The sequence below is a fragment of the Haliaeetus albicilla genome, chromosome 24 (genome assembly GCF_947461875.1).
Source record: "Haliaeetus albicilla chromosome 24, bHalAlb1.1, whole genome shotgun sequence".
NCBI classification, from domain to species: domain Eukaryota; kingdom Metazoa; phylum Chordata; class Aves; order Accipitriformes; family Accipitridae; genus Haliaeetus; species Haliaeetus albicilla.
In genome coordinates this window covers 8,404,476-8,425,723 of record NC_091506.1, presented here as the reverse complement: position 1 = coordinate 8,425,723, position 21,248 = coordinate 8,404,476, and the positions used below count along the sequence as shown (strand labels likewise).

The following is a 21,248-nucleotide window of genomic DNA, read 5'->3' as shown; positions in this document are numbered from 1 at the left end:
ACAGCTCTATTCCTTTAACAGTTCATTTAAGACGTCTGCCTTGCATTTTTCCATTTGGTGTTGGGAAAATGTTTTCTTTCACCTGGCGTAGAGCCCGATTCAACAGAAACAGAAAGCCCTCCCCGTTTCCATGGGGCCCTGCAATATAAGACACGGGACTAATTTTATCCTTAACTGGGCACCTTTCAGCTCTGTCACCAGGTATTTCGTCCCCTTCCCTTTTGCTCAGGATCTTTTCCTCCCCTTGCCATTTAGAGGATGAGTTAATCTTTTGCGGGTTCACGTCTCCCTTTCCCTGATGCTACCGGCAAGGGCAAGCCCCTACCACCACCTCTGCTCCTCCAAGCATCGTCATCATCATCACCATCACCATCACCACCCTCCCCGCAGACTTTCCCCATCCCACCTCTCCAAGCCCCGGTCCCAAAGCAAGCAAACTTCTGCTGCCACCACCCCAGCAAAGCGCCACGAGACGCGGCTCTGGCCGGGGATTTTGGCGACGCCTCGCTGCTCCTTCTCTACCAGGAGAAATATTCCTGATTTCCATACGAATCACAATGCCTTAAACAACAGGAATCACAGCTAGACCACAGAACGCAGCCTGGTTTCTAGCCAAAACCGAACAAAGCCAAATATCACTAATTGCAAAACAAACCCATGGCGTGGTCCTGCTGATAACGCGCTGCAGGAGGGCCCGGCGGTTCCATGGGGAAAACCGGCTCTTCGGGACACTGGGGATCCCGGTGGGACAGCGGGGAGATGGTGATGGAGCCAGGCAGCTCCAGTGTGCCCAGATTTTATTTCTCTAGAGACCCAGAGAGATAACAGCGTTTGGTTCCTGCTGTCTGAGATTTTCAGGATAAAAGATTGTTTCTGGGGGGTTTTTTGGGGGGTTTTTTCAGATTGAAGCTGGAGATGGCAGAAGGCAGCTCCGCAGCCGAGGAAGCCCAGCTCCCCGGCTGACACTGCGTAACGCCACATCCCCTTCTTCACCCTGTTCTATTCCGATAATGGAAACCTATCAGGTGCTTTTCTCTAACTGCAGTTAGAGAAACTTCTCGACTTCACAGGAGAAGCCCTCTGCTCGGTGATGAACCGAGGGCCGATTCCCACCTCATCCACCGCCAGGAGAAGACGCTGCGCTGCAACGCACATCGCAAGGCGATGCTGTACGGATTTGTAGCTAAAATGACTCGGTAGAATGATGCTGGCCGTGCCAACTGAGAATTGGGCTCTTTCATATTTATCTATAATATGCAGATATTTAAATCCCTAAGCCTGACGTAAAATAATTTAGAAGCTCCAGCTATAAAAGATCTGCTCCCAAATCCTCATCGCTCTTCAATCCTAGTCTCCAACACATTATATTCTTTCTGCATTTAATGTGCCCTTAAGGTGGGGATTAGGTAGGCATTTGATTATGTCTTTCATGTTTACAGCAATTCATTTCCAAACCTTTATAAACTCTAATTAAATGCTACATTTTTACCGCCTCGTCCTGAATTGAGAGAGACCAGAAGAGAAAAATCTGTCCTCAAACAAAATTTACATTTCTAAAGCACCTTTTTCTGTGCAAGCACCTCGGGGTTACTGCATAAAATCATCCTGAGCTGCCTTAAGATGTATCAGTGCAGACATCAAAGCAGCTCTAATACCGAGCCTCATGCAGACCCGCAGACAGCTGAGATCACTACGTTCACAAGCAAGAAATAAAACAGCTCCTGCCAAAACCAACCATCGATCCCCTCAAAAGGTGGCCTCGGGGAAGCGAGAGCAGCAGCCAAACTCCAGCAGTAAAAAACAATCTTTGCCTTGGAGAAAGCTCGCAGGAAGGGGCCCGGTAGCCAAAAGCGTGGCCGTCGGCACAGCGCTTCATCCAGCCCCACAGCCTATTTTTTTGAGCATCCCTATCCACAAGAGAAGACACCGCCGCGTTCCCATGAAGGCGAAGGGGAGCTGAGCGAGCATCCCCAGCGAGGAGGAGAGCTCAGCACGGCCAGCTCCCCGGAGCTGGGAATGACTAAGCCACCTCCAAAGGTAACCCCCCTTGACCGTAAAGACTTCCAGTGATTGGGAAATGTAATGCCATTTCTTTAAAATCTGGACCCTTCTCTTAAGCGTTGGTTGCAGTCAGAGTCATCCCACCTCTGGCTCAGTGAAAGGCCACGCACCGGCACGCATCACCTCTGCACCGTCCCCTTCGCAGAGGGGGGACAGTCCAAAATTTGTCTCTGTTCAGTAGTTAAGAGCTGAGAGATTGGATCTGAAGCCAAATTTTAACCGCAGGTTGGAAATTGGGAATTTGCCCCATTTTAAAGCCTGGGTGCAGCAGAAACCATTCTCAGGAACTGTCAGATCAAAAAGACACAGATCTCATAAGATTAGCTGAGCTCTGCAGCTTTGCCCTTTGGGGCCAAGACAGAAGAATGATATCAAATTTTTATCAGCTAAGAAATTCAAGCCTAGCTTGAACACTACCACATCTCTGCAGTCCATCGGAATAAATTCAAACTGCACATGGAGAATACTAAAAAGATTTAGTTAAAAATCTCACAGGTCAGGTAGCATCAAGGTCGAAGCTGCAAACACTCCTGTGCACAGACGGATAAAATGTTGAATCGGTAGCAAGATCCCTGTTTTCTGCTTTCCTGCAACTCCCTGTCTGCCCCTTCAATGATACGAAGGGGTTCAGCATCCAAGGATGCTGTGCCTCGTTTGCTGCCTCCCCATCCTATGGGCTTCAGGGTAGCACGGGGAGATGAGATCTCCGCAGCTACGGATCCACCGTGGTGCGTGAAATCCATCCGAGCTGGCAGGGCACGCCAGCTCCCTGCACCACAGCCCACTCCAAGCCCTTTAAACAGCTTGGGGGGGGGGGTTAAATCATTGATCAGCCTTGCGCTTGCCCTCTGCACTGGGCTGAAACGTCCCTTGTTGGGTTACCGCCGTTAGAAACGCCGCGTGTGCACGCACTGTCCCCGCTGCCGCAAACTCATCCGTCGCTCAAATCCAAACAGCTTAACTTTTCCTGGATCGCACAAAGGCATTTCCCGGTGAGAAGCAGCGTCAAGCCAAATTTTGGCCTTCTTGCTGCAGTTGCTGCCATCGAAGAGCATTAAGAAGATGTAAAGCTGTATTTTACCTTGCCTAAAACGCCTCGCAAAGGCCAGATAGTTTGTATTCGAAGGCTGTCATCACGGGTCTCGCACTGAAGATCGCTTTCCAGGTCCCTGGGAAATTCATGGCACGTCTCCCAGTGACTTCCCCAGGGCCAGGATTTCACCCCAAACTTGGACGAGCTCAGGCCAAAAAGAAAGCTTAGATAGTTACCGCGTGCGCTCGAAGCGAGCGGCTGGAGCAGAAAGCCAGCGTTTAACAGCACTAGCAGCCCTGCAAAATTTTACAAGACACAACCCTCGCGTTAGAGGATCCATTTCTTTCTTCATAAAATATATTGGGCCTTTCCACAAACTCCTTTTATTGGTCCATTTGGCTACTCACTCCTTTTATGAACTACTCAAGTTCCCGGATCATCTGGAAAAGCCCAGGAAAACGGCCGAGCTGAACCACAACGACGTGCTAGCCATCGGTAACGACCTCCTCCGCTACCACGGCTCGGGCACCGTGCGTGAGAGCACGGAAGGGAAAAGCCAGCAGACGGGGCAGCTGGATTTCATCACCTGAAAGCCAGCACGCAGCATCCTTCTAACCCGTTTCTTCCCACTGCCTACAAGGTTTTGGAGTTGCAAAGTTGATAGAAATACCCGAAACCCAGGTGCCTTTCACATCAGCCCAAAATCCACTTGGCAGCGAACAAGCGGTTAAGACTGGGAATTTTTTTTACCAGCCTCCTACATCTCTTCCATGGGGGGTCCTTTAATGGATACAGTTAAAGAGCAATCTTGCACGGAGGTCCACATGCTAACATAACAACATATTTTAACTGTGTATTTAAGTAGTTTCATTTCTATTGACATTGGCTAAGGTGAGTCCTAAGGCTCACCGGTCTCCAGCACAAGGCTGGGCTGCCCACGAGCGCAGCCTTTCGAGCGACGCGTTGCCAAGTCTCCTTTCACAACAACAAGCTCCCGCAAAACATTTCATAACCGTCGTTCCCCAAGGAGCCGGGTGCCTGAAGCACTCGTTGTGCTAAGTCCAGTGCTTTGCAGCACGGTCAGCACCAAAAAACAGACCAGTGAAGCCTCACAAGAGAGAAAAAGCCGAGCAGAAATGTGCCTGGCTCCGCACATCTGCTCCTGCCCAAAACCCTGGAGCCAGTGGGGCAGAACGGGGGTCCTGCGGTCCAAGCGGTGGTGCTGCAGCTTGCTTTTGCTTTTGGGCCCGATCCCAGAGCAGCAAGAGTTCATTCCCAGTAGCATTCTACCAGTACCCACCAGCCCGGGCAGGAGCATCTAACTGGTGGCGGCAGCACCAGGCGGTTCTCCCAGGGACAAAACGGGCAGCGCAGGAATCGCCGTAAGGGGACAGAACAGCCCTCCCCACAGCCCAGCTCCAGCGAGACCTCCAGAAAAGCAATTATCCAGGCACAGCAATGCAACAGCAATTTTATCCTAGCCAGAAGGTGCTTTAGAGCACGCGGGCCAGCTTCTACCCTTGAAATTATTCACGTGTTTCATGCCTTAGCTGTACCAAGCTCTTGTGAAATAACCAGGCAAGGGTGAAGGCTGCTTGTGACAATCCCGTGGAGAGGCTGTTTTAAGCCCTATAACAAGGAGCGCTGCTGCCCTCCCAAATAGCAGGGGCTATTTTAAAAAGCCTTGCTATTGTAATCTTGGATTACTCCCTACCACCCAAATCCATTTCATCTTAATTAGCACCCATTATTATAAGGCTCCTCCAACATTTCCATATTTCTCTGATTGTTACAGTCCACAGACACTCAGTAGCAAAATCTACCCAGCTGTGTATTTTGCATAAACTGGTTATCTTGAACCACATGCCCTCTCACTCTTGTTACCAGCCCCGTATTTTATACAAGTGTTGACACTTCCAGCCCCTTGCAGGAGTATTGCTTTGAGAGATTTAGATTAAGGCCAATCCAAGCAGCTTGCTGGGGGAGACAGAGGAAATCTGAATTCTTCTCGAATTAATGACTAAAACCTGAAATTCAGCATGGCGTCTTACAGTTTCACCAGGAAACACATTGCCCATAGAACGGCATAAAATCCAGCTGCCCTGAATATTTTAACAGTGCCAGAGCAAAGCCAAAAGCTGAGCACAGACTTGGCATTGGGGTTCTTTATTCTCTCTTAAAAGAAACACAAGGTGTATTATGAGTTCAGTGAGAAACACGTCTTGGTAGCGTCTGTGCAATTAGCTACAGAGGAGGGGGAAAAAAAAAAAAGTCCATTTCTGTTGGAAAAGCCTTACTACACAAGGTGAGGCCCCAGTCTCCACGATATGGACTTATCTCCATGTTGGCTCTGGACAACGAAGCACACATCTCCGCACCTGCAGGATAGGGTCCCTCACTAGCAAGCAGGAGCTTCATCTTCCAACTAACGATGCTCCGGCCAGCATCCAGCCCCCGGGCTTGGGGCTGCTCCCTGCGCCATCCACCAAACTCATGATTTCAGGTTTCCTTAAGCAGCTGGTAACTTCTAAAGGAGGGGATGCGAATCATCTCAAGGACTTTCCTAAGAGCCCTGCAACTCCACCAGCTCTGGTGCTGCCCGGAGCGAGACCACAGCACTGCAAACTCCAGCACAAAAACTCCCAGACGTGCTGCTTCTTTTATAGAGGGAAGGACTCGTGATTCCGCATACCCCGACATTATCCGTCTTTCAAGACCTTTCCTTGACTTGGGATAGCTCCCGACATCATAAGATGTCTCCAGACTCCGTGTCTTTGCAAGGAAGATGAAGATTGCAACCCTTTGCTAGTCGGGGCCTCTTCGTTTTCCCCTCTCAGCATGCTTCAGTCCCCTCTGAAGCTTAGCGTAACACCAGGCTGAGCATTAATCAACACAACATGCGCTTCATCCAACTTCAGCAACCACTACGAATATTTAAGTTTTATATTATGTGCTGGGGATTATTTTTATATATATATATGCCACCCTGTGTCTTTTTATATACACACTCACACACATATATAAGCAAACACACACACACACACACAGAGTATTTCATTTCTGCAAAATATAATTTAAGGACAGGGATTTTTTTTTTCCCTTCAGGCAGTCCTGAGCAGCAGCCTCCCCACACAGCGATGCCGAGTGCCCTCTGCTGTACACGGAGACAAATGCTGCTTTGTTTAAAAAAAAAAAAAATTAAAAAGAAGATTTTTTTATTTTCTTTCCCCGATACTTATAACTTTACTTCGGATAAAATATTTATTACAATTACATTTGATCATTTTGCAATACTAATGCCACCAGATTTCTCCTGTCAGACTGAAAGATTCATGTCTCCTATAGGTTGTGTCAGCAGAAAGTAAATAGTCTGGGCTGGAACTGCACAGGGTACAGTGTGAAAATGTTTTATTTATACGTTTGATAATAGCAAAGGGAAATCAGAACAAACAATATAGCTTTATTATTCAGGCATTTATCAGATAGCCTTCACACTTCAGCAAACTGCACATCTATTAGAGGTACAAGCTGAAACTCACATGGCAACACGAAATCATTTTTCTTTTGTAAAGCGGCATTGTTCCTGCTACTGGAAGGAAAGATAATACTAAAACGTATTCAAATATATGTATTTGAAACCTCTACATCTTGTAATAAATTATGCACTTGATATTAAAAATCCAAGCTACACTGCACAAGCCCGACTTAAGAATATTAACTTTTATTGTCTCCTCACGTCCCAGCTCTCCTCAAATCTGACATTTAAAGGGGCTGCATTTCCAGCACACGGCCTTTATGGCACTGAACGCAGATTTAATACGGCACGGGCGCAGCTCCGTGATGAGCATTCCCTTTTGTTTGGCAAGTGAGAAGAGGAATCAGCCTTGTCCCTGCCCCGCTGCCACTTCTTCAAACGGTTGCGCAACCTTAAGCAAAAGCCTGACTTCTGTAGAGCTGCGGGGTTTTGCAAAAACAGGGATTAAATCATCTGCAAAGAGCCAGGGGCAGGTTACGAGACACCAAGCCCAGCAGCATCTCTGCGAAGGGGTCCACCTCCACCCAAGGCAGACGGGGCAAAGACCACCCAGGTCTTCCCCCACGGAGCAAACCCCGCCACGTGGTACGCAAACACCAAAACCCCACTTACTGGCATCGCGATGTATTTTTTCCCCCCCTCTGCTTCACGCTCCCGCAGAAGGAGACGTCTTTTTTTAACCCGTCTCCGCGCAACACCTCGGCTCCCCAAATGGGACCCATCTGCTCCGCAAAGCTACGTGGGCGCACCTCCGCGCTGCCCTCGGGGGGTGGCAGGGGGTCGGGGGGGTCGGAGCACCCATGGGTGCCATCTCCAGTGATGCCCAGGCCCCCCCGGGTGCTCCCACGCAGCCACCCCGTCCCCGGCGGTCGATTTGCTGGTTGCCAGCCATCACGGCCGCACCGGCACAACTGGTTCCCCATCCCTTCCAGTGACTCACTGCAAAACCTTTCCATTTCCAGCATTTGTATTCACTTCACGGCTTGGATTTCCTAGAGGAGGCAGTACCCAGGAAAACAAGCCTCCTCTTACACCCGCCTGTAAATGTGTCCGCGTGAAGCCGATCAAAAATATTCCAGTTTATTTTTTGAAATGAAATCTCTTACCAGCATTTTTTCCCCAACAAAATGTTGGTATTTTTTTATAACTTTTTATCTTGTTATTCTCAGGGATTCTTGTCCTAGATTCCCCATCTTGGTTGAAGGCCAAGCATCACTAGTGGAGCCAGGGGGAATATAAAAGCATCTTTCTAAGACGCTATAGAAAGGAAGAAGAATTGGACCCTGGGAGCCAATTCACTTTCATGCCTTGGGTATTTAAGGATCAAACGCGCATTTGTGAGCTGACACAAGGTAAAAAGGTGGCTTTGAGACTTTACGGCGTCTGAAGAAGCCTCTGAAAGCATCTTTTTACCAACTCGAGTGCGAGAGAAAAACCAGGAGCAGCGAGGCATCCCGGAGGACGGCCGGCGGAGGGGACGGCTGGGCTCACCGGCCGCTCCTGGTGGGACCGCGGGCACGGAGCCCTTGTAGCCGCTGCTCCGCTTGCAAAGCAAACAGCTGAAGGCAAGGGAACAGGAACCACCCAAGACACGCTGGGGAGGTTTCCTATGGTTACTGCTGCCATGGGAATATGGTTTTTTTTGTTGGCTTGATCTAAATAATATCTGGTTCCTTGGCTGCAGTACGCTTCCCGCAAGGTTGGGTTGGATCCTTAGACCTGCACCCCGCTACGGCGGGGCGACCGCATTGAGCTGGACCACGAGCATCTCAAAGCCGAGCTGCTCAGGGCTTTCCTCCCGGCTCCCCCGGGGCTCAGGGCTTGGATTCAAGGAGAAGAGGAGGGGGAAAGAAAGTGGAGAGGGGGGGAAGGAGGGGGGGGGGGGGGGGGAAGACATCTTTTACTAATTGCTCACAGCTGTGACCAAGCAGCTCCCATTTCGGCTGCCAGGAGCTGGCAGCCAGCGGGGAACGCACTGGGGCGAGCGCTCCGGCTCTCCCCGACGGGGTCCGGAGCAAGAGAAACCCCTCGCAGGGAGAGGGACTCTCCTCCATCCATCCGCAGGCTCTATGTAGGGATTTCAATAATTATGTTTATATACTCCCCTTATCAGCGAGAGCAGCCATTATGTCTTTTATCACCGCGGCAGCAGCATCTGCACAAGGGCAACTGATAGGGGATGAAATATTTGCTGCAACGGCTGAGTACAAAGTGCCTCCCTCCGCGGTAAGAATAATAATTGTAATACTTAGCTCTCAAAGTGTTAAGCTCTGGCATCAGGGCCCTGCGGAGAGCAAAGAGCCACACACAGGGGAAGAAACAGCCTCTCCAGCAGCAGAGAAGAGCACCCTGAATTTTATATACGCCTCTTAGCCCTAGCATCGGTGAACCTGAGAAAGGCTCTGGCCATCGGCCGCCTCGGGGCTGCACTGATGCAAGCCCAAAGCCCGGGAGAACGCGACAGCCCATGGGAAAAAGGCTCTTTACAGCCACGTTCATGAGGCTTACCCTGAAATTAGTTTTCCTCACATCAGACAATTCTGCTAACGTTACAAATTCCTCCACCATTAGATAGTGACCGCAGAGATGCTGCGTGCGCGGGGAAGAGTCCCCAGCCCGGCTCTCCCCTGCCACGGCTGGGAGATTATTCATGGGAGAAAAAAGCAAATATCCAAATGAGCATCACGAATTGCAAAACCATCTGCCAAAGGTCTCAGCTGATACTATCAGGCGTCCTTAAACTCGCTGATAGACTTACAATCCAGACAATGAAAACGCAATTGATTATTTGAAGAGTGACTCACTGGTGTAACAAGGATGGATTACTGGGCGGAGGGGAAGAATGTCTTTGGAAAAAAAAAAAAAAAAGACTGCAGATTGACTTTTTAAAGGCAAACAGAGAGGGAACAAAACCCAAGAAAAACTCTTGAAAGCACTGAACAGCCCTCTACAGCGGAGGGCAACAAAGAATAGGGCAGCGCTTGGCGGGCACCAGCCGAAGAGCTGTGCCCCAGCCCCTTCCAGCTGAGATCTTGGGTACCAGCCTTTATCCACCCAGTTCGGCTTCCTTTCCAAATTGCCGGCTGGGAGCTTTTTCTTTCACGCCGCACCACGCTCGTGACACAGGCCTGTTCCAAACCCTCTATTAAAGGAGTAGGAGTTTTCCCTCCCCACCGAACACGTGTCGCACGCCCTGGGCAGGCGATGGCAGCCGCAGGCAGCGCCGCTGGGGCTCTGAGCTCTCCCGGGGGGGTCAGCGGGACGCATCCTGCGGGGAGAGCGGACTCCGCGCACTCCTGCGGAGCAGAGAGAGGGCTGAGACCGCGGCAGGGCGGCAAAACTCGGTAAGCGGATGGGGATGCCAACGGCAGGGATGACAGCCCAGCTTTGCGTGCCATGGGACCGATGTGACCCTTCATCTCCCACCTCCTCCTCCTCATCAGCTCAGCAGAGGCTTCAACAACTGATTTAAGCCATTACCATGGGCTCAGAGGGGATGCACAGTGAGCTCAGGACCTTACGCATCCGGCAGCACTGAGCTGGTAAATCAGTTCACCACGTCCCATTAAATCACACCCTATGTAGCACCCAAATCCATTAACTGCAGCCTCCAGCACCGACAGCTGTCTGCTTGAAGGAGATCCCCACTGCAAGCCAATCCATCCCGCTTCCCGTTTTATGGGTCTGTCTTGGGCAATTCCATCCCGAAAGGCTCCGCGAGGGAGCCGTGCTTTGCCGGTGTCCGGCAGCACAGCCCCATGGCCGAGGCACCGGGAAAGCACTTGCTGGCCACTGGTCTGCCTTCAGGATGGCAAACCCCACTCGCTCACACCAGGCAGATAACATTTCACTTTTTGCATACCAAGAAGCAGCTGTAGTCATTTTTCTAAAAAACTTAGTGCAAAAAAGACCAAACCACCAACTTTTAAACAGATTTGTTTAGTCTAGAAGCAAAATATCAAGCGAAGTCAGAATTTGGGGGTTGTCTGCTCTGTCCCCTCTATCATCGGTGTCATTCACAATCACTCCAGAAATAGAATAAACCCCCCAGACCCGCCCCAAACCCTCAACAGCTTATTAGTGGTTTTTCCCCCCATTCATAAAACTAGAATTGCACAAGGTTGCTTCAAAACAGACAGAAAACATACCCACGCTGCCCTTTCTCTAGGAGAAATTCTGCTCTTTTGGCTTTTGCCAGCAGCTCAGCTGCGATGGAGAGGGGCAGAGCCTGGCTGCAGAGCAACTCCAGTTACAGCAGCTGCAGACTAGGGCTCTGTGTTCAGCTGAAATTTAATCAAGAAGTGTCTCAAACTCCTTTGAGTTCTTGCAATACAATCCTGAGTGGTTTGTAAAGGACTTCAAACAGGCTCCCCGGGCTTGCCCGGAAACAAGTACATACCTCACCTGCTCTTTTGTACATCACATACAAAAAATTAAAGAATTTATTTTAGGCTTTTCGCCAGCGACAACACTGCCTCCAATATTGTAATGCTCTGTTAAAGTGGATATCGTGTCTCCCAGCCAACACAAACAGGATACCTTATCAGTCTCGGCTGTTTTAAGTGCTGTTTCAGCAGCAGGGCACAAAGACGTGGAAAGGACAGGCCAAAAAATTGGTTGGGAGTTCGTTAAATGCAACTATGCCCTTGACATTTATGAAAAGATAGATTGTCCGAGGGCAGGATGAAGCTGATCCCTACACTAAAAGCACAAGCCACCCAAACTCCCACCCTGATGGCCCGGCCGCCCCTCAGCAGAGATGCTGTGGGAACGGTGGCAGCAGCACGAGTAATTGCTAGTTACTCTGCTCCTTCCGGGGGTTTGCCCATCCCAAACCACCCTGGGCACAGAGGTTGAAGAACACTGACTTTGTCAATGAGTAACCTGGCCGGGAATGACTCCTTTGTGAGTTGCTTATGACAACAACAACAAAAAAAAATTAAAAACAAGCTAACGATACCAACCCTTTTGTGAAAGGCTTTAAAATCAGCAGACAAAACCCACCTTTGATTTTTTTTTTTTTTTTTTTTTGCATCCCCTCCACCAGGAGGACAGCATCCTGGGGAGACAGCCGACTCCTGCCCACCCCTGGGGACAGGCACAGGTCCCCTGGGGACAGCAGCCCGCTTGGCTCCTCTGCGGTCCCTCAGGGACTCACCTCCGGAGCACCGGGATGGACCGCACTGGCTGAGTTTTGCCTATTTCAGCAGGTTCCCCGTGGCAAAATGAAAAATTTGCCAAAACCCACCGGGCCCAGCACAGTTCGCCACGGCAGTGATGCAAGCATAAGCCCATTCAAGATAAGGTAATGCTATTCTCACATCTCCAAAGCCTTTCAAATAAACATGCAAGGAAGTGTGGAATATCTGAATCCTAAAAGAGAGAGAGGCACAAAGCATGTTATTCATGAAAGGGAAAAGCTGGGAGCGTGTGTGTGAAAGATACATAACCTATGAAAAATGCTGAAAACATATGGAAGCAATAATCTGTACTTTTTTTTTTTTTTGAAAGTAGAAACAAATGCTTCAGAATTTGGTGTTCGTTCACGTGCTGCATTACAAATATTATTGTTTCTGCTCTCTGGATGAGGCACCAGGCATCAAACTGGAGACCCAAACGCGCCCCGGGATGCGTCCGTGAGCCTGCTGGGAGTCCCTCCTGCCGGCAGGACCAGCGCCAGGCGAACACAGATTGAGGCTGCAAACACACGGAGAGTTTCTCACTGCTCGCCACACACGAGCGGCTAACGTCCAGAGCCCTGGGCGCTGGACAAACACACGAAGAAAACAAACGTCCACTGCCACTAGCAACTCCCTGCCTACAGTCAACAAGGCAGAGATGGGAGTTGCAAGGCGACCTATCCACCATCACCCAGCAACCCCAAACACCTCTGGGCTTCTGGTCAACCACCTCATTTACGGGGTCACCATCTCACGACACACGTCTCCTCTTTTCCCTCGTCCATAGCTTTTCGTGACCCCGTGGTCAATCACAAGCCTTCGGGCTGATCCTGCATCACCTGGGATCTCCAGGTGGTCTCTCCTGAGAAGCTGAAAAGTTTGTCCTTGCAGATGCTCCCAGATGCAGCAGGGCCAGACGAGATCAGACTTCTGTGGGACTGGCCGCGGTAAATTATAGTGAGATGCTGAGTTACAGAAACAAACGAATGCTCGAAACAATTGTATGCACCAACACTTCACTTGTTTACATGGAATCTTACTGAATATTAAGTCAACAGTCACATAAATTTGCCTTGGGAGGTAAGGGCCAGGCACTACGTGCTATACAAACACACACCGCTGATATTAAGACCGTGATGTGCGACAGCAACGCGTGTAGAGAAGCAGATCTCTTCCCCTCCAAACATGATTTCAAGGGACAAAGATTACACGGCATATGCAAGAAAGAAGAGACCCCAAGAAAAGATGTAAAACAATTTCACACAAACTAAAACCCCAGTAAACCAGTCTTTGTCTTATGTCATGTTTATTACTGTTATTTAAATACTTCTGCAACCCAGAGGAATAACTATGGCAACAAAGACTTCTCCGAAGGTTTTCAGACACTATTTTTAAAATTATCTTAACTGTCACAGCATCTGAACGCCTTCCCCCTGAAATCAGCCGCACGCCACTGCCTCTGCAGGCTTTGCAAACCAGGTGGCACATCTCCCTTCCTCAAACCAGAGCTCAAATACCGCCTTGCGATTTAGGTGTCCTGCTTCTACGGTCGTCGCTGGTGGTTTTGGAGGAGAAGGTGGAGAGCAGGGAACAGCCAGGTCTGCTGAATTGCAAGCGTATCGGTTTTTGCAAGGCTTTCTCAAGGAGCAAACAAACCATGGCTCTGTGTGCTAAACACATGCCAATCTCCCAACACGAAGGATCCGCTATTTTAAATACAGTACTAAGACTGTAATTTTACTTCGCCCAGAGTAAATCCAAAATTAGTTCTTCACAGTAGGCTTAACAGCAGCAAAAGCCACTCGCTCCCTTCCTGGAGCTGCCAACCATTTGTCACCTTCAAGGTTTGCATATTCACACTAATTGCACCAGGACTAGGTTATAAATTCCCTTCCCTTCCCTGCTCCCAGACCACCTCCCTCGAAGGCTTTTCTCTGCAAGACATTATGCAAAAGACACTCCTAATGGCTATTCATTCACCAAACTCCTGTGACAGCTTTATTTAATGCCAAAGCTTGTTAACAAGCTGAATGGCACACAGTTTAATGTAATGCAGATCTGATTAGAAAACAGCAACCCAGCTCCTAAGGAGTTGGGAGACTGTTGTTGAATTTGATTTCACTTTTTCCACACAAAGCCACCTTTCAAGTATCGACCTGTATTAATGAGGATTTGGTTATGTGCACTCAATTTCCATCCTCCAGACCGCAGCCCACACAGATGAACTTTTCAGTCCTTACGTACTTTACTGACAACCTCCCATAAAAGAGCGCGATGCGATTAGAGGAAGGAGTCATTTTGCTGTTCAACCACGAGAAGTTGGGGGTTATACCGGTTACGGTTTGATAGCTGCGTCCTCGCAGACTTCACGCCCAAGGATGATGGAATTCAAACTTCAGCCTTTTCAGACAAACGACTTACTTTCTCCTCTTTGGGACTAACGTGATTTAAAACTGAAAATTGAATTTCTGCCTTACAACAAGAGGCAGAGGTCTGTGGCACGCAAGAGGTCCGAGAGCTTCGAGGGGGTAAGACGCAGGCAACGGGGTCCAGTTTAAGTGTGTCCGTAACACAGGGTGTTTTCAATTCCTTGCTTCCACCAAAATAGTATTAAATATGCCTACGCTTTTACAGGATAATTCACCCACTACCTTGAATTTGACATTACAATTTCAGAGCAAAATTAAGAAGATTCAGAAACAAACTCTAAAACCAGGGACATTTTTTAATTACTTGGCAATTCCCTTTCATCATCTTTTTGCACATCACCTACAGAACAGAGACCGGGTTTATTCTGAAAAGAAAACAGTTCTGCAGAATACAATTTATTTTTGAGTGGTTTCCCTGGCTCAGGAAGTATGCATGTGCTTCCAGGAATGATAAATTCAACCAACACTCAAAGCCATCTCCCCATCTGAGAAAAGTGGCTTTTAAGGGAACGTACAGGCACAGAAATCTTTGGCGCCTACCAAAGCAATTTGCCTGCTTGATGAAGTAGCTGCACAGATCACACCTAAAATCACAGGTAACTAGAAAATACACAGTCCTGCATAATTATGTATACGACAACGCCTGCATCAGCAATGGTTTCAGTGCCTGCAAGCTTACAAATTCTTCTCCTTCTCCCTGAAGCATATCACCAGTTCCCATCTTTGAAGCAAAAAAGTCCCATTTACATTTATCAGCAAAACTCTGCTATTAAAGGATTATAAAAAAGCTTACGAGTATCTAGCGGTTAATTGATCCGGGTTTGTATCCTTAATCTGCCGATCTCCTTGCAAACCCGTTTTATTCCAATCTCATTCTGCACATTACGGTGTCGGTGAGCATCCCCAGCAGGCGCTGGGTACGCTGCCTGGTGCGCAGAGGGCACGGGCTCCTGAGCATGTTTTCGACCTACAAAACCACTATTAATAATTTGCCTGCTTACACGTCCCCTGGCATTAATAAAAATCGCTAGTAAAAAATGAATGCGCTTCCTCTCTATTGTGTTCTAGCAAATCGGTTGCCTTTATTTGTTTTAATTGCCTAATTACTCTTATATCAAGGCAATTAAAAGTGAATGTGTGCAGGAGGGCTCTCGCTTGTCCAGTCCTTGGTGTAAGGTAACTTGGTGTAAGGTCTAATTTGGCATTGCCTGGCTCAGTGGGACGCAAACCCGGAGCACGCAAGCTGCAATACCTCTGGGGGCTGACCCCCACCCGTACCCAAAGGGCCCCCCATCCTTCTCCTGCCCTGGGGGGAGGTAACCCCTTCCTTCCCGAGAAAAGGCTGCTGGGACAATCCACGTGGTTTTAGCCAAAATCCTCGCCCGTGTCCAGGGTCCCTCCGAAACGGGCAGCCAGGACACAGCTCCAGGAGCCTCCCGCTCCACCTCCTCCCGCACGTGGGGTTTTGCAGGATTTGGCGCAGGAGGCACAGCGTGCCGGTGCGGAGGGCACAACCTGAACGGAGCCGCGACACCGCTCTCATCTGACGTCCCCCGAGTAGCCGGGTGCCTCCTCTGATGGCCCTCTTGGCCGTCGATGGGATGCTATCGAAATTCACTGAATTCTTCAAAAGCCACTGGATAGTTGCACCCTCCGACATAACGAAACGCAAGCCACAGCGCCTCGTAAGTCCTTGGAGCAGAGGAGAAATAGTTTTGGTGATGGTGGCTTTTCTTCTTACCCTACACTTGAAAGTTCTCCTTGACACTTTTAAGCGTTATAAAGCAGTCCTGCAACAACACGAGGAAACCTGGGACAGCTCGGGAAAGCACTTACAAGCCCCGAAAAGAAGACGACTCAGGGGTGACCTTATAAATCCATTAACGCACGTGTGGCAGATTCAGATCGTCGGGAGGGTGTCAGGAGACCACAGCTCCTGCAGCCCAGGAGGAAGGGACACCTTCACCTTCTGAAGGTCTGAGGTGGGACAGGGTGTCACACACGTGGAGATCCAGGCTGGAGAATCGCGGCCAGCCCCACCTGCCCCCGCGCATCCCTCGGGGCAGAGCTCGGCCCACGGACCCCGTCCCGCTGCCCCTTGGAGCAAACGCCACCGGGAACGATGACTTGCAAGGCTGAAGCTTAAGATACAGCTCAACGGGAATAAATCAATCCCCCTCCTCGCTCTGAACCCGCGCTTTAATCTGCCGAGACGCAGCTCTGAGAAGTAGGGCAGAAGCCAGGAGGAGCACCGAGTGCGGCAGATGCTGGAGAAAAGGGTATACCCCATAAAATAAGGTTAAAAGGTCGCCAAGGGCTCCCTGGCCCACTAAGTCTGCGCACCAGCTCCCAGAGCCCACAGCCCAGATTTAATATCGCCAAGTCCCAGATCGCCCATGAGCAGGAACTCATTTCCAGGCAGCACAGCACGGGGAGGGGAGAAGGGGCTGATCCGGCATGGGGCTGGGACTCGCTGTGCTTCGTGGGCACCAGCGCTGTCGGTTTAGGGAAGAGACACAACATCGATAGCCCAAAATACTTGCTCGTCCCTACACACACCCCATCCGTTTCAACAGCTGAATCTCTGCTTGGCGTCACTGAGAGGGGATAAATCCCGTCACGGGGTCACAGCGGGGGAGGCAGGAGTTTCACGCAGGGGTTCGGTGCAAACCACCCAGAACCCCTTCGGGCCCGATCCCCCCTTCCCACCCCACCCCAGGCTGTCCCGGTGGCTTCAGCCCCCGGCACGACCCGGGGCAGCAGCAGGACGAGCTCCTGACCACAGCGACGGAGCAGAACCGGCGAGGCCGTAATTACCAAACCAGTTACCCCAGTCCCAGGTCTGGATCCTGCTGCGCCCCGCACCAGCGGCGAGCACCGGCACACCTGGGTGCCGCTCGGCGGGGCTGCCAAACCCACCCGTGTCCAGACAACCACCCGGCCAGGGGTGGGCAACGCGCTTAAGACTAACACAAGCGCTCCCCCCCCAAAAAAAAGCTACATTTGCACCCGGGATGCGCACAGAGTTGGGGAGGGAGCCCCAAAACCCTGCGAAAGGAGAGCCAGAGGGGTCCTGCTGCCCTCGGGGGGGGACACACGGGGGTCTCGCCAGGCCTTACCTCCACTTGTGCAGGGCGAAGCCGGGACACTGGTCCCCGCAGGTGGTGCAGGGTTGGCCCCGCTCCGGCTCCCCCGCCGTCAGCTGCAACAAAACCCCACAAAGTCAGCCCCGGCCCCCCCCGGTGCGGGACGGGGGGGGGGGACGACACCTTGGGATGGGGTGCACGCCCGAGGAAATGGGGGTACTGGTGGGAAAAGGGAGACACCGGCACGGCTGGGAGAAGGGGTAAGGGGATGGGGGGGGGGGGACACGAGGAACGGGGCCGGGGGGGGGGACGGGACGGACGGGACACACGAGGAACGGGGCCGGGGGGGGGGACACACGCACCGCAGCGGGGGCACAGCCGGGCCGGAGCCACAGGTTGGAGCGGAGCGGGGCGGGGGGGCGCACCCCTCGGGACGGGACAGGGGGGTGAAGGGAAACGGACCCCCCACCCCCCCGCCCCAATCCTCCCCTGCCCGCCCCGGCACTCACCGACCGGCCGGAGAGCCGCTTGCGGGAGCCGCGGCCGAACATGGCAGCGCCGTGCCGCGCTCCGCGGAGCCCAGCGCAGCCCAGCCCGGAGTGCGCGGCAGCGGCCGCCCCCCCCTCCTCCTCCTCCTCCTCCTCCTCCTCCCGCCCCCTTCACCCCGCCCCTCGGCCCGGCAGGCACCGCCCCGGGCCAGCCCGCCCCCCCCCCTCGGGCCGGGCCGGCGGTTCCTAGCGCAGCGCTTGCTGTCATCACTCCGCTTCAGAGTTAACGAGCCTCTCCGGACCTTTCCTGGCGTTGGCTATCGTCCCGCCGCGGTCGGGAGCGGAGGGCTCGGCCAGCTCTGCCCGGTAGTGCAATGCACTCGTAACGCTCCGGAGCCCACGTGTTAATAAAAAACCTGAGCTCCAAGAAGGGCAGAGATGGGATTCTGCGGGGCTGAAGGGGCGCAGCTGAAGTTACGGCTCTGAGCGTGTTGCAGCCTGCGCTGCGCGGGGGGCTTTTACTGGCATAGGCAAAGGCAGGGAGAAAACAGCCCGGGTTCCTGCTGGGCTTCTGTTCCCCTCCTCACGTAGGACAGATTTAGTCCACAAACACGAGCAGGGTGCAGGAGAAACACAGTCCTGGGGAGTGTGTTTCCAGCCTGAGATGCCGGACTGGGACACGTGGGACACTGGGACACCTGTTACACGTGGGCCAGTGGGGCCACGAGCCGTGGGGCTGGGAGCCGTGGGGCAGCCTACGCATCAGCCTGCTCTTCTCGTGTATACAATACGCTACAAAGGGATCCCCACAGCCAACAACCAGCCCGTACCCCCGGGGTTTTGCAATCAAACAGCACATCTGGCGCAAGGCAGAGCGAAATGAAACACGGGGAGAAGGGGGAGCAGCAAACACGCTTCGCAAAGCACAGGGGTCCTCAGAAACTTGTCCCCGGTGGGGATGGAGCAGCTTTGCCATTAGCATTTCACAGCTTCACCCCGTGGTTGTGGCTGTTCGCAGATCCTGTCATCTCCTTCCCCTCCTTCCCTGCCTCTTTGTTCCTTTGCCTTGCTGCCTCACAGCTGGTTAAAACCGTAACGCTTTGATAATTTTTTTTTCATTTAATCAGTTCTCATTTTTGTCAATTTTTCACTTGTATCTTCCTCTCTAGGAGCCTGAAATGAGGCTGGGACCTGTGTGGTTGCCTTTTGAAGAGTCTCAGGGAAAAAGTTTCAGGGAGATTTTTCACTCTTTCCTCCCATAAATGTTGGGCTTTCAAAAAAAAAAAAAAAAAACCCAAACAGGGAATTTTTATCATGGAGAAAATGTACTTTTTCATAGGCTTTCTTCCTGTCAGTGGGAAAATATTGCCACCCCACCCTGCTCTGTTTTTCTGTGGTTGCTATTTTTGCCCTTCCAGAACCCTCCAGCTTCCCTCCATTGCTCCTTTCTGCTAAATTTCATCATCATCATTTTCCTTCTCGGTTTCTCTCCCAGTTTCCAGCTCATACAGTGGTACATGAATATTTTAGAAACTCTCAAGGGAGGAGGCGATCTCTTCAAATACACACGTTTCATCACATTGCGGGCAACTGGTTGCAGACTGGGGTTTGACCTCATATTAAAACACCCCTACCTATAAGCTGTATCCAATGTCGGATACGGTAATATCAGGGGTGCCGAGTTACTGTTATCTCTACTGAAGGTCAACTGGATTTCAGGGAATGAGCATCATGCAAGAAAGGGCCTGAAAATCTCCAGCACTTTGGGTGTCTTGCGTAAGATTCAGAATATTTAAAACTCCAATTAAAACGCCGAAATAAAAGCATTATTGGATACAGGACTTATAACAAGATTCAACGTGCTGTGGGAAATGCTTTAAAGGTGACCTGCAAATCCTTTTTAATTGCCTTGCTGTTGCAAGAGATGCTGTGTGCCCTCAATAACAGGGCTGGTGAGGACATCTGCTATAAGTTTAAAACAGCAAAAGTAAGTCAAAGTTGGAGGGTAAATTCCTTGGAGGTGTGGTTGTGCTGAATCACGGCTCCAGTCTTCTGATGAAGAGGCAGGTCCTAAATTGCTTCTTAAAACAAGGCAGGTTGGTCCCCTCCCTCCATCCCAACCCGTCCGTGGGGCCACCAAACTTGCCTGCTGCCCTGTACGGCTTGTATCCTCCAGCCTCATTTCGGTAGATGCTGCAGACGCTGGTGGGTGACTCCTCGATACACAGGCAAAAGGCAGGGAAGGCTCTGAGCATCGAGACTTGCACCAGCGTGTTCGAAAGGAGAGGGAAGATGAGGGCTCAGCCTGGGAGTGCAGAAGATGCAGATAAGAGGGGGGGCCTCGCCGCTTCTGCCCTGGTGGGGGACATGGGGAAATCATGTACACCCAGAGCCATGAAAATATTCAGGTACCAAAGACCCCAACGGAGTCAGGTCCTCAGTGACTGCTCGGCATCTAAATATCTCACGGGGACAGCAGTTTCCCTCTGGCCCAAGACATCCAGGACAAATGAAGGGCTAGTCAGGAGGACTCAATCCCCATTTTAGGGTTGCTCAGATGCTGCATCTACATAAGGAAACAGCCAGGCCAGAACATCATCTCTGGGATGTATTGGGAAAGGGAGGGGAGACATTATCTCACTGGTCTGAAAGCTCCTCTTCTCTTTCCTCCCCCAGAAAAGCTGCCAAGAGTAAAGATCTCTCAGGAAATAAACTCCCACTCCTTTGTTCTCACCATGTTCAAAGGGGATGATGCACACAGCCTGGCATGGCTGGGCGGGCAGGGGACAGCAACACAGCTCCAGCCCTACCTGTGCTACCACGACAGGTACTTTCAAAAGGGGGTTTTGCGGTTTTGTTTTTATAAACATGTAGATCTTCCTCTTGAGAGCAGACAGACTCAGCTTGGAGGTGGGGGGGGGTGTCAGATACTGCTGTCAAATAGGCTCAGAAACAGAGATACATGGATAATGTATGCCAGACAGTTTGTCTGACAAATTATTGTTTCTGCTGTCACTTAAATTGTTCCGCACGTCATCTTCCCCTCCCATTTCTGTTTCAACCAAACCTGCCTAGAGATGACACTTCTCCCAGCCCTTCTCGTGGCTAAACCGGTTTAAAACCCAGTTCGCTCCATTCGTCCACTGTGAGATGGACCCCCTTTCCCTTTATGGAGTTACAAATGGTTGAGAGGAGGGAAATGACAGGGATGCTCTTCTTTTCCTGCTCCCTGTTGTACCCGATACCAGAGAAATAATTATGATTAAATTCAGAGAGCTCAGGGGAAGGTAAAATGCAGCTCCTGCATTGCTTTCGGTCCCAAGGCAGGTGGTGCAGGGGCTGACGTGGGATCCGTGTGGGAAAGCAGCCCTGGACGCAGGGCAGGCGCTGCGGCGGGCGCAGTGTGCCCGGGCTGCGTTAGCCCTCGTGGCTCAGC

At 51.2% G+C, this 21,248-nt stretch overlaps 1 protein-coding gene across 1 annotated transcript in view; it reads right to left on the bottom strand.

The window, feature by feature from the left end:
• Positions 1-17,936, bottom strand: part of PRICKLE2 (prickle planar cell polarity protein 2) — a 108,753-nt gene extending 90,817 nt beyond the window's left edge. The window contains exons 1-2 of the mRNA XM_069811944.1: positions 17,834-17,936; positions 17,358-17,440 (exon numbers count right to left, since the gene is read on the bottom strand). Coding sequence (XP_069668045.1) covers positions 17,358-17,440; positions 17,834-17,875 — 125 coding nt within the window. The 5' untranslated portion in view covers positions 17,876-17,936. The remainder of the gene's footprint in view (positions 1-17,357; positions 17,441-17,833) is intronic.
• Positions 17,937-21,248: the final 3,312 nt, after the last annotated feature.